The sequence below is a fragment of the Sinohyriopsis cumingii genome, chromosome 9 (assembly GCF_028554795.1).
Source record: "Sinohyriopsis cumingii isolate HCF-2022 chromosome 9, ASM2855479v2, whole genome shotgun sequence".
Classification (NCBI taxonomy): domain Eukaryota; kingdom Metazoa; phylum Mollusca; class Bivalvia; order Unionida; family Unionidae; genus Sinohyriopsis; species Sinohyriopsis cumingii.
The window spans coordinates 105,005,834-105,019,099 of record NC_142969.1 but is presented as its reverse complement, the minus strand read 5'-3'; the positions used below and the strand labels follow the sequence as shown (position 1 = coordinate 105,019,099).

The window sequence follows — 13,266 nt, the reverse complement described above, 5'->3', positions numbered from 1 at the left end:
ATCTGTATTAAGTCTCCCAAATGCTGTTTACACTTAGTCTCCCAAATGTTATTTACATTAAGTCTCGCAAAAGATATATGTATTAAGTCTTCCAAATGGTATCTGTATTAAGTCTTTCAAATGTTATCTGTATTAAGTCTTCCAAATGGTATCTTTATTAAGTCTTCCAAATGTTATCTGTATTAAATCTTCCAAATGTTATCTGTATTAAGTCTTCCAAATGTAATCTGTATTAAGTCTTCCAAATGTTATCTGTATTATATCTTCCAAATGTTATCTGTATTAAGTCTTCCAAATGTTATCTGCATTAAGTCTTCCAAATGTTATTTGCATTAAGTCTCGCAAATGGTATCTGTATTAAGTCTTCCAAATGTTATCTGCATTAGGTCTGAATTATGGAATATTGCTGTATCAAACTCTTTTCAATGTCGGGTAAAAACTAAATAATACAAAATACGTTTTCAGTTGCATTTATGAGTGGGTTCGAGTCTCGGGCTCGGCCAATGTGGGTATGTGGGGAAACTTGCCGGTAGCTTCTCGTGGGTCGGTGGTTCTTTTCGGGGTTTTCCTGAGTTCTTCCTCTACCATTTATACTGACCGCCATGTATAGCCTACCCTATGCTGAAAATGGCGTTAAACCCTATGACAACAATCAATTGTTTACCTCCCTTGGTAATAGGTGTTCACCGAACATATTTACTTGATCAGAATAATGGATTTACGTGGCACGTGTATTACAAAAAATTCTTCGGTGTCGCATGTGCAAATAAAATACAGAAAAGACCATTAAAAACCAGCAATCAACTGCAAATTTGCAAATCGCACATTTTCATGGGAAAATGTCTCCTTATATTTTACTAAAAGAGGATGATGTTGTGAATTGTAATCTTGGTAAGACTAACACATTACTAGTGTCAAAGGGTTTTGTTGAAATCTGTAGATATTAAGTTTGTTTTGATAAAGCTTTTGGAACTGGTTCAACACACACACACACACGTATATCGAGAGGGAGAGAGAGAGATATTTAATTTGTATAATTACCTTGCCTTAACTAAGCTTGATAACATTAATGTCTTACATATTGGCACTAACATCAGACCAAGACAGATACATATATAGAAAGAGAAAAATATAAGTTGTGTTTCAAGTGAAAAGAAAGAGGAAGAAACAAGGACAAGAAATGAAGAAACTGACTGGCAATAATTCGTATTAATATTTTTAATTACATGGTAACTAAAGGAAGGAAGTCTCTTCACTCTGAAAATGAGTTTTGAAAGCTCGTTGGTTACTTTTAGACAATACACAATTTACTCCATATCCCAAAAATTGATCTCTATCGATGTCAAACTGATTCATCAGCGATGAAGAACAGTCATGTAATTCAAGTCCAATTAACGTATGATTAGAGTTTTCAATAAAAAAATACTTTCTTTTTTTTGCCTTTAATTGCATCGACAGCTACCTGTTTCTTTTAAGTAACCTTGGGTGTTATCTCCCTTCTTGATTCCCAACGGAAATATTTTTGTCTGAATAACACAGATTTATACTCAGTTACATATTTGATCATTTTTCTATTTGTGCACACAATATTATTATGTTCAATACTGTTTAATCGTTTTCTGGTACAAATCGAAATTATAAACTATTTGTAAGCTTTGTATTTCAGTCTTGCAGGACAAAGCCAGTACATTTTTGCTCTGATACATATTTATATTTAGATTTAAAACTTCGTCGGATAATCTCATATGGTCCATGGGATGATGTTGTAAAAACGAGTTGTTTCCTAGAAGGCACTACATTAGTAGTTAGCAAAGTGTTAGAGAAGTTTACCATAAGGGTATCTGGTTCAAGGGATACTGTGTACGCCAGCGACGGTTAAGCTCTAGACCCAGAGCAGGGGAGTCAAAATTATTTCTTGTCGCTTGAAGAAATTGCTTTACATTTCTTCCAAACTTGTTCTGCGAGTTCTTAACCGCTGTGTAATCTCTTGCAAAAGCAGGATCAGAAAGTATGGATTTGACTGAGTTCATAATTTCTTTAGCTTTTGTTACTTCATATGGCGGCAGGTAACTTGGAATCTGTGCGTGGCCGATACTACCTTTCCTGTCGAATCCTAGCTCTGCATTTCTTGACCAAACTGAAGGAAAAGTTTCTGAGGCAGCAGTCCCCCGGTATAGTTCGTCCAGTCTTGGCAGTATAGTGTCATCAAAGTTTACAAAGTTTTCGTTCCCAACAGAAACTGGCTCCTCATTAACCCGAAAATTCAAGGCTCTTGGGTCCCCGGATCTCTTACCCATGAGGTGATAAACACAGCACTTGCAACGCTCGTCACCATTCAACAGGTAATTGCAAGGGGAGCAGTAGCAACTACCAAAAACCGCAGGCAGCATACTTAGTGACATCACTGAAAGAGATAAAAAAAATTAACATCATCTGTGTGGGAGGAAATGAAACGACAGATAAAAAGGTATGCTTGTATTTGCTAGTTTTATTGAATTCTCACGATTCATTATAATGAGAGTCGTGAGGTCTTTTTCCAGAATAAAAGTTTTGTCGACAAATAAATTTAGACCATCGGGTAAGAAATTTTGCTGATATGTCATTGTTCGGATTAGTAAAGGGATTAACGTCTCTGGTGGCATTGTGGTTAGAGCGTCTGCCTCGCATGCGGGAGTTCGTGTGTTCGAACCCAGGACGAGTCGTATCAAAGACTTATAAAAATGGCACTTACAGCTGCCTCGCAAAGGGCTCAGTATTTAGAGGTTAGCATGATACCAAAGTGCAAGATAAAACTATAAACTGCTATATGACTGCAAAATAGTTCAAGCTACGTCAAACACACACACACACACACAAACACACACACACACACACACACACACACGGCAAAGAGATTTGCAGCACGACGTTGAGGTCATATATTTGTTTAATACAGAATTCCTTGAATAATATGTACTATTTTACAATGAAATATTTTAAGTATATAATTTCCGTGTAACAGTGCAAACTATCTTTTTACAGAAGATATTAAAAAAACTTTATCACAGCCAATTGCAGCTTATTCCTAACGGCTGAGCATAGATCAATGAAATTAGCTAGAATTATTTAGGATATTGTCTTATATAAAATAATCAGTGTACAATCGCAGGATCTATTGGGATTCGAACGTTCTAATGCAGGAACTGATGTTGGATTTTGCCTGAGTGCTTTCATATTATATATATATATATATATATATATATATATATATATATATATATATATATATATATATATATATATATATATATATATATATATACACTAATGTCTTAATGCTGAGCACCAAGCGAGGCACTTGCTAGTACCATTTTTATAAGTCTTTGGTATGATTTGGCCGTGGTTCGAATCCGCAACCTCCCGCATCAGAGGGGGACGCTCTAATCACTTAGTCCACCGGAGCGGTCAGATTGTGTTGTCAAGCTTATCCCTAGTCAAAAGATAATCTCTAATCGAAACGAATTTCGGCATACCATAAAACTAATACGTAATACACACGTCAATTAATGTATCCTATTACATACATAATATATACATAAATTAAAATATCTATTACATACATATATACATACATGCATGCATGCAAACATACATACATACATACATACATACATACATACATACATACATACATACATACATACATACATGCATACAGAGAGTGACAAGGAGCGTGAAAGAGATAGCATGAACAAATTGGCATCACATAAATTGTCGAAACGGTTTTTGGCACACCATAACATTAGTTCGGTCTTTTCTAGCAGCAGTATAATGACAAGACAGCACGTTTTCTCATAAACGGGTGAAAGCAAATTTATAAACGTGGTCTTCTACTGCATAACGCGTTCACGACATTGAAGAGTGACGTTACAAAACGTGTGTACTTCCATATCTGCCATTTAATTCCTTGGCCACTCAAACCGACACATAATATTGTTCGTTCCACAATACATCACATTCTGTCGTGAATGTCAATCGCACGAGAACAAATTCGTGACTTAACCCCTTTTATCTTTAATTAAACATCGAAATTTTAACCATCTTTGTTATTATTTCATAAACAAATAGATCGATCAATAAACAGACGCATAAACAAATGGATACACAAACTAGTAAAACATGTAATGATTTTCAATTTTCATGGGCTGATATCAATTATTTGCATATCGTTCAAGTTAAATAGCCAATCGTTAATATATAATTTCATATTTCGGCTACTCGGTTTTGACAATCGGCACATATCATGTTCCGTTAGGCACCTGTTTCATGTCAATACACTGAAGATGAAACATCTTTGAACAGTTCTCGCTTTAATTCAGTATTATCCTCCGTCCATAATCACCTATTTGACCGTACTAATTAAAATTGATTTGGCGGATGTCTTTAGCACAAACACGAAAAGCATTTATACATAAAAGAACACATGCTATTACGTTTTCATTTAGTAACTGACATTGTATCCCGAAGATCATTGTCCAGAATATTCGTTCAAGATGAAAATCTTGCTGACATTGTACAAAATACTTTTTTTAAAAACAAATCTCAACATTGTCTGTTAGTAATAACTGCAGTTCTATTTGGTAGGATCGCTCTGGTGGCCTAGTGGTTAGAGCGTCCGCCTCCAATGCGAGAGGTTGTGGGTTTAATCCCCGGTCGAATCATACCAAAGACTTATAAAAATGGTACTAACAGCTGCCTCGCTTGGCGCTCGGCATTAAGAGGTTGGTGTTAGGACTGATCGGCATGGTGTCAGAATAATGTGACTGGGTGGGACATGATGCTACATGTCTGCGGCATGTTGTCCCAGTGCTAGACATTACTATAAACTGCCACAATGCATACATCGTAGCGATATGACTGAAAAATTGTTAAAGCTACTTTAAAAATCCAAGTCACACGCTATTTGACAGTAATGTGCATGATTGCTATTCAACTTCAATATTTTGACTTCGATATAAGCCAGGGAACTTCTAATTTTATGTCTTTAATGTTATAATCTAAGACTCATTCCACCGCTCCGGTGGCCTAGTGGTTAGAGCGTCCGCGTCGGATGCGGGAAGTCGTGGGTTCGATCCCCGGCCGAGTCATACCAATGAAGTGAATATCCTAATAGACAATTAAATCAGCCCTGACATGATATACATGATGATTGATGTTTACAGATGGTTGAACGGGATCAAAATGGCGGCGCAAGGTACACATGTGTTGCATTGTATTTGCGTACACAATTGTGACGTCTGTTAAGACAACCAATACTTTAAGAAGAACAGTTTAGATCCGATGCCAGACTTTGGTCTACGATGTTTGCAGTCGGGTATTCGTATTCGCTCTGCTTGGCTGAATTCGATGGAGGTAATTTGGCAGTCGGGTACTCGCTTTGAATGGCTAAATACGATGGAGTTATTTGGTAATTGGGCAGTCGGTTACTTGCTTGCTTGACGAAATGCGATCGAGGTAATTAGCCCTGACAAGACGCGGGAGAGGTTGCTTATATATGATTCTCCAAGTAGTTTAAAAGGAGTAGCAATAACGAAATTGTGGTAAGCGATGGAAGATCTATTCTATGACTAGTACAGCTTCAAAAGCGTCACAAAGGACAAAATCATGAAAAGTAAATATTAGCAAACATTTCTGTAATCCTAAAAACATTTTATTAACATATTGATCAAAACATCAACCATATGTTTATCGAGCGAATCACGTGGACTTTACGATAAATGATGAACTTACTGGTCATGCTTTTGAGGATTTTAAATATTTTTAACGTGTTTCCTTCTTTCTGATTTGTGTAGTTGTACACGTCAACGTTTTTAGTCAATTAATTTTATATCAGTTACATAGTTATATTGTTGAATCCAATAATTATCTCAGTGCAAAGCCTTTAAAAATTCTACACATAACTAAGAGAAAAACGTAATAATTCTTAGGAAATTACTTTAAAATGCATATTCAAATGGCTTTAGAACGTTAAATCTAAAACATTACAACATTGAAAAACTAATACTCGTTATATTATATGAGAAAAATAATAGGTTTGGGTTATAGTGATATATTATACGGAAACTAATCAGCGTTGGAGACTCGACGGATTGATCCTTTTGAAGCACTTGAAAAGATTTAGCTTCGACCATGGTGTCAATTTAGTATTGTTGGTGCAAAGGAAATTATGAAGCGTACTGGGAATCAATATTTTGTTGTTGACTCGATTTCATTATTTGTATATCGCATTTACCAATACACTGCACAGACTTAAAAGGAGCCTGAATGTGAACAGCTTAAAATAATATCCGCTTTGTATAATGCTTCGCGAGAGATATCATTATACCCTGTTTGCTGGACAATAACTGTAGAACGAAAGGCGCAGACCCTGGTCTGTCAACGCATATGCAGTCGGATAATGAGATCTATGTTGATCGTAGTTTAGGTATATCTTAGCTCATAATGTATTCACTCAGCATAAATAAATCTTCCACGAAAGACACGGTGCATTCAACTGGCATGATAATGAAAAAGATCACCAAATCTTGTCATGTTCACATGTACGACACATAATCTTGTCATGTTAACTTGCAGAACATACAATCTTGTCGTGTTCACCTGTACGACACATAATCTTGTCATGTTAATTTGCAGAACATATGATCTTGTCGTGTTCACCTGTACGACACATAATCTTGTCATGTTAACTTGCACGACATCTAATCTTGTCATGTTCATCTGTATGAAACCTAATTTTTTTATGTTCACCTGTATTACTCCTAACCTTGTCATGTTCACATGTACGACACATAATATTGTCATGTTAACTTGCAGAACATACAATTTTGTCATGTTCATCTGTACGACACATAATCTTGTCACTTTCACCTGTACGACACATAATCTTGTCATGTTCACCTGTACTACCCCTAACCTTGTCATATTCACCTGTACAACTATTAAACACACGTTTTATGATTCAATATGCACACCATTGGACCGTATACGTCGACAAGGCAGACTATCAAAAAAGTGTACTCAGGCAGTTTTAACATTTTGTACGAGAGCCATCACAAACACGTTATATTTTGTTTGTTCTATTTACTTAAAAGTATTTCAGGACTCCATTTACATTTAGTGCCCGTAAAAAATGAATTATTTCCAAAATATTACTCACACGCTCGTTTATTTCGATTTTCTAGGGTCATAAGGGGAAAGGTATCAGATCACAGCTACTATTTTAGTAGACATCGGCATAAAATTACTATAAATATTCATTATATCTGATTTAATAAAACTCATTAATGGTCCTTTTGGCACGTATTGGTGCCTTACGCATTTGTATGCTGATCAACGCCACAAGTGTACTCTTGAATTACGCTGTTTTGAGAAAGGTACACTGTATAACGAGTACAAGGTAACCAAGACACCAGGAAAAAATCGTAAGCATGAGAAGAGTGGATCTGTACAGTGTACGATGTTTGCTGCCCTATAAATCCAGAGTACAAGGTAACCAAGACACCAGGAAAAAAACGTAAGCATGAGAAGAGTGGATCTGTACAGTGTACGATGTTTGCTGCCCTATAAATCCAGAGTACAAGGTAACCAAGACACCAGGAAAAAAACGTAAGCATGAGAAGAGTGGATCTGTACAGTGTACGATGTTTGCTGCCCTATAAATCCAGAGTACAAGGTAACCAAGACACCAGGGAAAAAACGTAAGCATGAGAAGAGTGGATCTGTACAGTGTACGATGTTTGCTGCCCTATAAATCCAGAGTACAAGGTAACCAAGACACCAGGAAAAAAACGTAAGCATGAGAAGAGTGGATCTGTACAGTGTACGATGTTTGCTGCCCTATAAATCCAGAGTACAAGGTAACCAAGACACCAGGAAAAAAACGTAAGCATGAGAAGAGTGGATCTGTACAGTGTACGATGTTTGCTGCCCTATAAATCCAGAGTACAAGGTAACCAAGACACCAGGAAAAAATCGTAAGCATGAGAAGAGTGGATCTATACAGTGTACGATGTTTGCTGCCCTATAAATCCAGAGCAAACTTGTTCGACACGAATATTCCTGGTTTTAACGTATATAAATGCGTACGACAGAGATATATGTTAGGAAGAACATCCACCAGATCGTAGAACTATATTAAAATAATTGCTAACTTTCTGTGAAATAATAATTTTATTTTTTTGTTTACCAATGTCTCGTGTAAAAGCTTGATTTTTTTTACTTTCAGAGTTTTCACTTTTCTTTGATACACAAAAAAAATCTGAATGAAGATTTATGTCATATTTTCAAACTAATACCTAACATATCGAAACAAGATAGAAATCTGAAATAATTTTAAGAAAGGGGGAGTCTCAAAATACGGCGTAATTTTGTATTCCCCCCGATGCCCTTGAACCCTGCATAATGTTACTCGATATGATTTTGTAAACGTACATGATCCTGCTGTGTTGCTAAAGGTTTGGAATTTATTACATTTCCATGAAATGTCAGTGCTCGTCTTGTTTATTTAGATAACTTTGAAATGATTGATTGGTTAATAAGCTATTGATTAATAGACAGAGTGGACTGTTTAGTGCTGATGTAAATAATGGGCCATGACCTGAGTCTCAGCCAGGGCCGTTGAGAGCGATCACGGGCCCTGGGGGTAAGAAACACACGAGCCTCTCCTACTTCTTGTTCAAACAAAAATTTTCTTTTATAAAATTATAAAGTGTTGTTCGGCCCGGGCCCCTAGACGGTCTTGGGTCCTCGGGATATATCCCAGGTTGCCCCACCCCTCTTGTCAGCCATGAACTCACCACACCAGCCGAACTAGCTTATTCTTGGACGGATTCGAACGTGCAGCTAACTGATTGTGAGTCTGCTAAGAAAATACTGAGCCACCACATGCAAAGCTGCTTCTTCGGGAGCAGGGTAGGTGGGTATGTTTCTACAAAGAATGGACGGCGTCTATCGAGGGATTACTATTACTAAAAGAGTTGGGTGGGCTCAGTTCCGCCCCCCCCCACTGACAATGCTCTCTCTCTCTCCGTATGAAGCCCCCCACTCTCTCTCCTCTATGTATGCAGTTCATCTCTCTCCTATGTATGCAGTTCATTTCATAAGATTCGAGTGACGAAATCTATTTTCCTGCTCTTTGAGAGAGAACAGACCTTTAGATTCATATCTGAAGTATGTAATGAAATTAAAGAAAGTGTATTTAAACTTGTTAGTTATTATTGTATAGGTGTTTGGTTGGACCTGGCGTATGTCTAATAAAACATTGAGGAATATAATGGATCATTTTAGCGCCCGTTCCTAAGCCTTTTCGCTACAACAGCCAATCGGAACAGTCCTTCGGCATTTCAATCAACTCCATACTTAACCTCGTGTGTTGGTTTAGAAATGCACCTAAAGTTTATGAATTTGTTTATTCGTGTCTGGCGAAGTGAGTGATCTGAAATGGAGAGCGACTTCGACCACTCAGCTACGCGTGGCCATAGTGACATAAATTACTGACTGTGACACGATTGTGACTTTGTTTCCTTCCGTTGATATATTGTGTAAATCTATAAAACAGGTATCGAAAAAGTTGTGAACCTTGAAGTTAAACGGAAGCTGAACGTTCCCAGGCACGCGCCCATATTTGGAAAACAAAGATATGATATAATAGCTCGTATATTTTCGTAAAAATCCGGAAAATTAAGCAATGCCTAAAGCCGTGCAGAAACAGTTTTCCGTTCGACCTCCTGACGAATATATAGTTCGCTTTTTCTTTACAGGTAAGAACTGAAGTACGTTCTATATTTTAAAACATTTTCTTTCGGATAGCAATGAAAATATTTAAATGTTGGAGACAATTAAATTAAAGTCTCTTTCGAAGCTTTAAAACATTTTAATATTTTTCTTAATTATTTAAAATGAATTTTTAATTATAACATTTAATGGAATGTTTAAACTTTTGCAAGAATTTATATGTATTTGTAATCATAGAATTGACTATTGCAAAGACGAGTTAGCAACTACCTTCTTGCTCAGTAAGAATTTATTTAGAAATAAAATAGTCTTAAAGTTACTGAGCATAATAGTTTGTTATTTTAGGTGAAACACTTAGTAAAATACTTTTCTACAAAGGGATTGTCGTATTAGTCTGAAATATTGAATTTTTAAGCATTTTGGCTATCGTTGATTTATTCGATATTTAATTATTTACATTAGATTCCATAATCCAGAATTGTTTGAAGTTGGTAACTTTCAACCGAATTGTAATTGTATATGAATTTATATATATATATATATATATATATATATATATATATATATATATATATATATATATATATATATATATATATATATATAAAATGTAACACCTAAGTATACGTATTTCTATATCCGGAATATGATTGTCTATACCTAGTATTCTATAGTTCATTCAAAACGCATTTCCTTAGGATTCCATGAAATATAGTTCACCATTTCTTTAAAAATCGAACCCGTCAGACGTATGACGGTTCACCTTTCTTACAGTTATTCTCTCGTACACCTGTCTTACAGTTGATATCTCTCTCAGTCTGTCTGTCTGTCTGTCTGTCTATCTCTCTCTCTCTCTCTCTCTCTCTCTCTCTCTCTCTCTCTCTCTCTCAGAGTCTCCAGCGATGTGAAATAATACCGACATCGCCAGGAGTAACACCTAAGAGGGAAAATTTTCGCATAACATGCACATGAAATGTTGTTAAATCTTAAAACTTGTACATATTCGAGCTTAAATCAACCAGTTTTGTTGTTACTTGGTAGTTTGGAACACATTAAAAATGTCCATTCTTATTGTGTTATTAAGATGTAATCAAAACGCATGTTTCAAAATCTGAAGGATTTATTTTTGTTTGTTTTAAAAATCACTCAAACTTTGTCTAGCATAATTTGATACAGTGGCTGAGTGTTTATTGAAATGCACAACGAAGATATGTTTTCATGTGTTTAGCTGTTAATTTATTTTGTCCCTAATGCCTCGGATTTCATTTTTCTAAATTTCCTGATCTTGTGACCTCTTTCTGGTTGTAAATCTTGCTCATTGGTGCATATTCGGCAAAAGCTTCTTATCTGGAATTTAATATTGCTCCTGAAGAGGATGAAAACTATCATGTGGGAACTGAAGTGTGCCTAGTATTCGGATTATCTCCCTTGACCAGTTTTTTTTTTTCTCCTTGTACAATGTTATAAAAAGATGAAACACTTTTCTTGCTAACTTTAGTTTTACTTTTAATTTATGAATGGTAGATATCAACCAGTCAAGAAACCGCTTTCTCTTAAAGGTTCAAGTTCACGTCTGACTTCCAATGTTGCATCATGTTACACTGGTTTTGACTGAGACTGTAAATATTCCATATCATTTAATTATCGTTCTGCTTCTAAATCTATACTGATCTCTATCCATCTCTATCCATAGCAACGGTTACAATACGAAACCAAAACTCATGTATAGGTCGGAATATATATATATATATATATATATATATATATATATATATATATATATATATATATATATATATATATATATATATATAGCATGACATGATTCCTTCCGTCCTTCCGTACTTACTGTATTACTGTATAAATTTACCGAACTCCAATGGAAATGTTACAAGCACCTATTAAGTACCTGTATTCAAAGGCTGTTCCGCTCTCTTGGACCACGTTCTTTAATTTTTTTTAATTTTAATTTTTATATATAACAATGATTTTGAGATAATTACGCCCAGTGACTTTGCAAACCATTTTTCTTAAATAAATTTCCTCGATATTTATATGCGCTGACAGCAGGAACGTCATGGGGGGGGGGGGGGGCAACCCCCCCTCCCGAATTTGCATGTGCTGTAAAATTGCTGTGGTCTATATACGAAAATTAACAATTAATTATATCTATAATTAAATATGAGCGCAACCAAACAGTGTTCCCTGTATATCTAACGCTTTTTCTCGCTATTACAATGAGTTGTGTTTGTTATTTAATTCCGAAGAAACAAACGCAACACTTGTTTTATGTGTACTTAACACAGACTTGTACTTGCTTAACACGATGTCATTATAACACATTTCTTCATACAAGGAGATTTTATTTACTTTTAAAAAGTAGAAACATATTTTTAGTTTTTAAAAACGCAATTTATACTCACCATGTTTTAAACTCTTACTAATATTTGATCTGATTTATGTGTGAGCTTATTGGGTTTTTATAATTTTAAGACATCTTTTGAAAAATTCAATGTTTCAAACATTTGTTTTTCTAAATCCAAATTTCTACTTCTTTAAGAAATATTACTGAGTAATATCACTGAGTTAGAATCATATCAAAATTGCTCGAAGAATGAAATAATAGAAAATGGTAACTTACCTGAGAGCAAAAGAAACCCTGTCCAACAATATGAGAAAGATGACGAAGATGTCAAAGAAAAGAGTGCCCTTGCAAACGCCATTTTCAAAATATCGGAAGATCTTGGGTGGCCTCTTGTCAGTTGAGATATCCAGGTGTGGAATGAAGAAGATCTTTATATCTGTACTGTCTCATTCAAAACGACGCCTACGGCATGATGCTTTGACGAGCATGCGTTTATCACGGCCTTGCTGTCCCTGTAGCTGCTGGTGCTACTACTGTTGAAACATAATGTAAATTACCTTGCCCTTCCTACATCACGTAATAAAAAACTCCACGTGTCGTGGCGGACAAATAGAATAGTGTTGTCCTAGAGGAGTTTATCAGCAGGTATTAAATCCAAAACATTACAACTCTTATTAGGCAGGCAATTAGTTTTTCAGCCCCCTCAGTGATGATGTGACTACTGGAAGGTATTGTCAAATTATGTATTCTTGGAACATGGACCAAACAGTATGCATCATACTCGAAACATTGGAACGATAAATAACGAGAATTAAACAATATATAATAATAATCTATTAACGAGTTTTTATTAAGTACGTTTGTATTTTGTCTCAATATATCATTAGGTGGCTTCTGAACTGAGGTTGAGAATTTGTGTGAAACTCTAAGGAATCTCTGTCAATCAAGCAAAACCTGATGTTTAATTTGATTGACAGAGATTCCTTAAAGTTTCACACACTAAATCTCAGCCTCAATTTCCCCAGTTTGTGTCTGTTCATAAAGGTCAACGTTTGTCATGATCTTGCTGACCTCAAACCGTTAAAATGAAATCAAAGTTCTTTTTTTTCCAACCATCTGACTAGATGGCG

General features: G+C 35.6%; 1 protein-coding gene across 1 annotated transcript; it reads right to left on the bottom strand.

The window, feature by feature from the left end:
- Positions 1–1,270: 1,270 nt before the first annotated feature.
- Positions 1,271–12,518, bottom strand: LOC149792404 (uncharacterized). Its single transcript, XM_089969385.1, has 2 exons — positions 12,413–12,518; positions 1,271–2,404 (listed from the first exon to the last, which is right to left on the bottom strand). Exons 1-2 carry the CDS (start codon positions 12,492–12,494, stop codon positions 1,827–1,829), a joined length of 660 nt encoding a protein of 219 aa, XP_089825511.1. The 5' UTR covers positions 12,495–12,518; the 3' UTR covers positions 1,271–1,826.
- Positions 12,519–13,266: the final 748 nt, after the last annotated feature.

Excerpts from the sequence above, each read along its gene's own strand:
- LOC149792404 (XM_089969385.1), bottom strand. The coding sequence starts at position 12,494 with ATGGCGTTTGCAAGGGCACTCTTTTCTTTGACATCTTCGTCATCTTTC. Across the intron at positions 2,405-12,412 it reads AGGGTTTCTTTTGCTCTCAG|TGATGTCACTAAGTATGCTG; the intron begins GTAAGTTACCAT and ends TATCTCTTTCAG.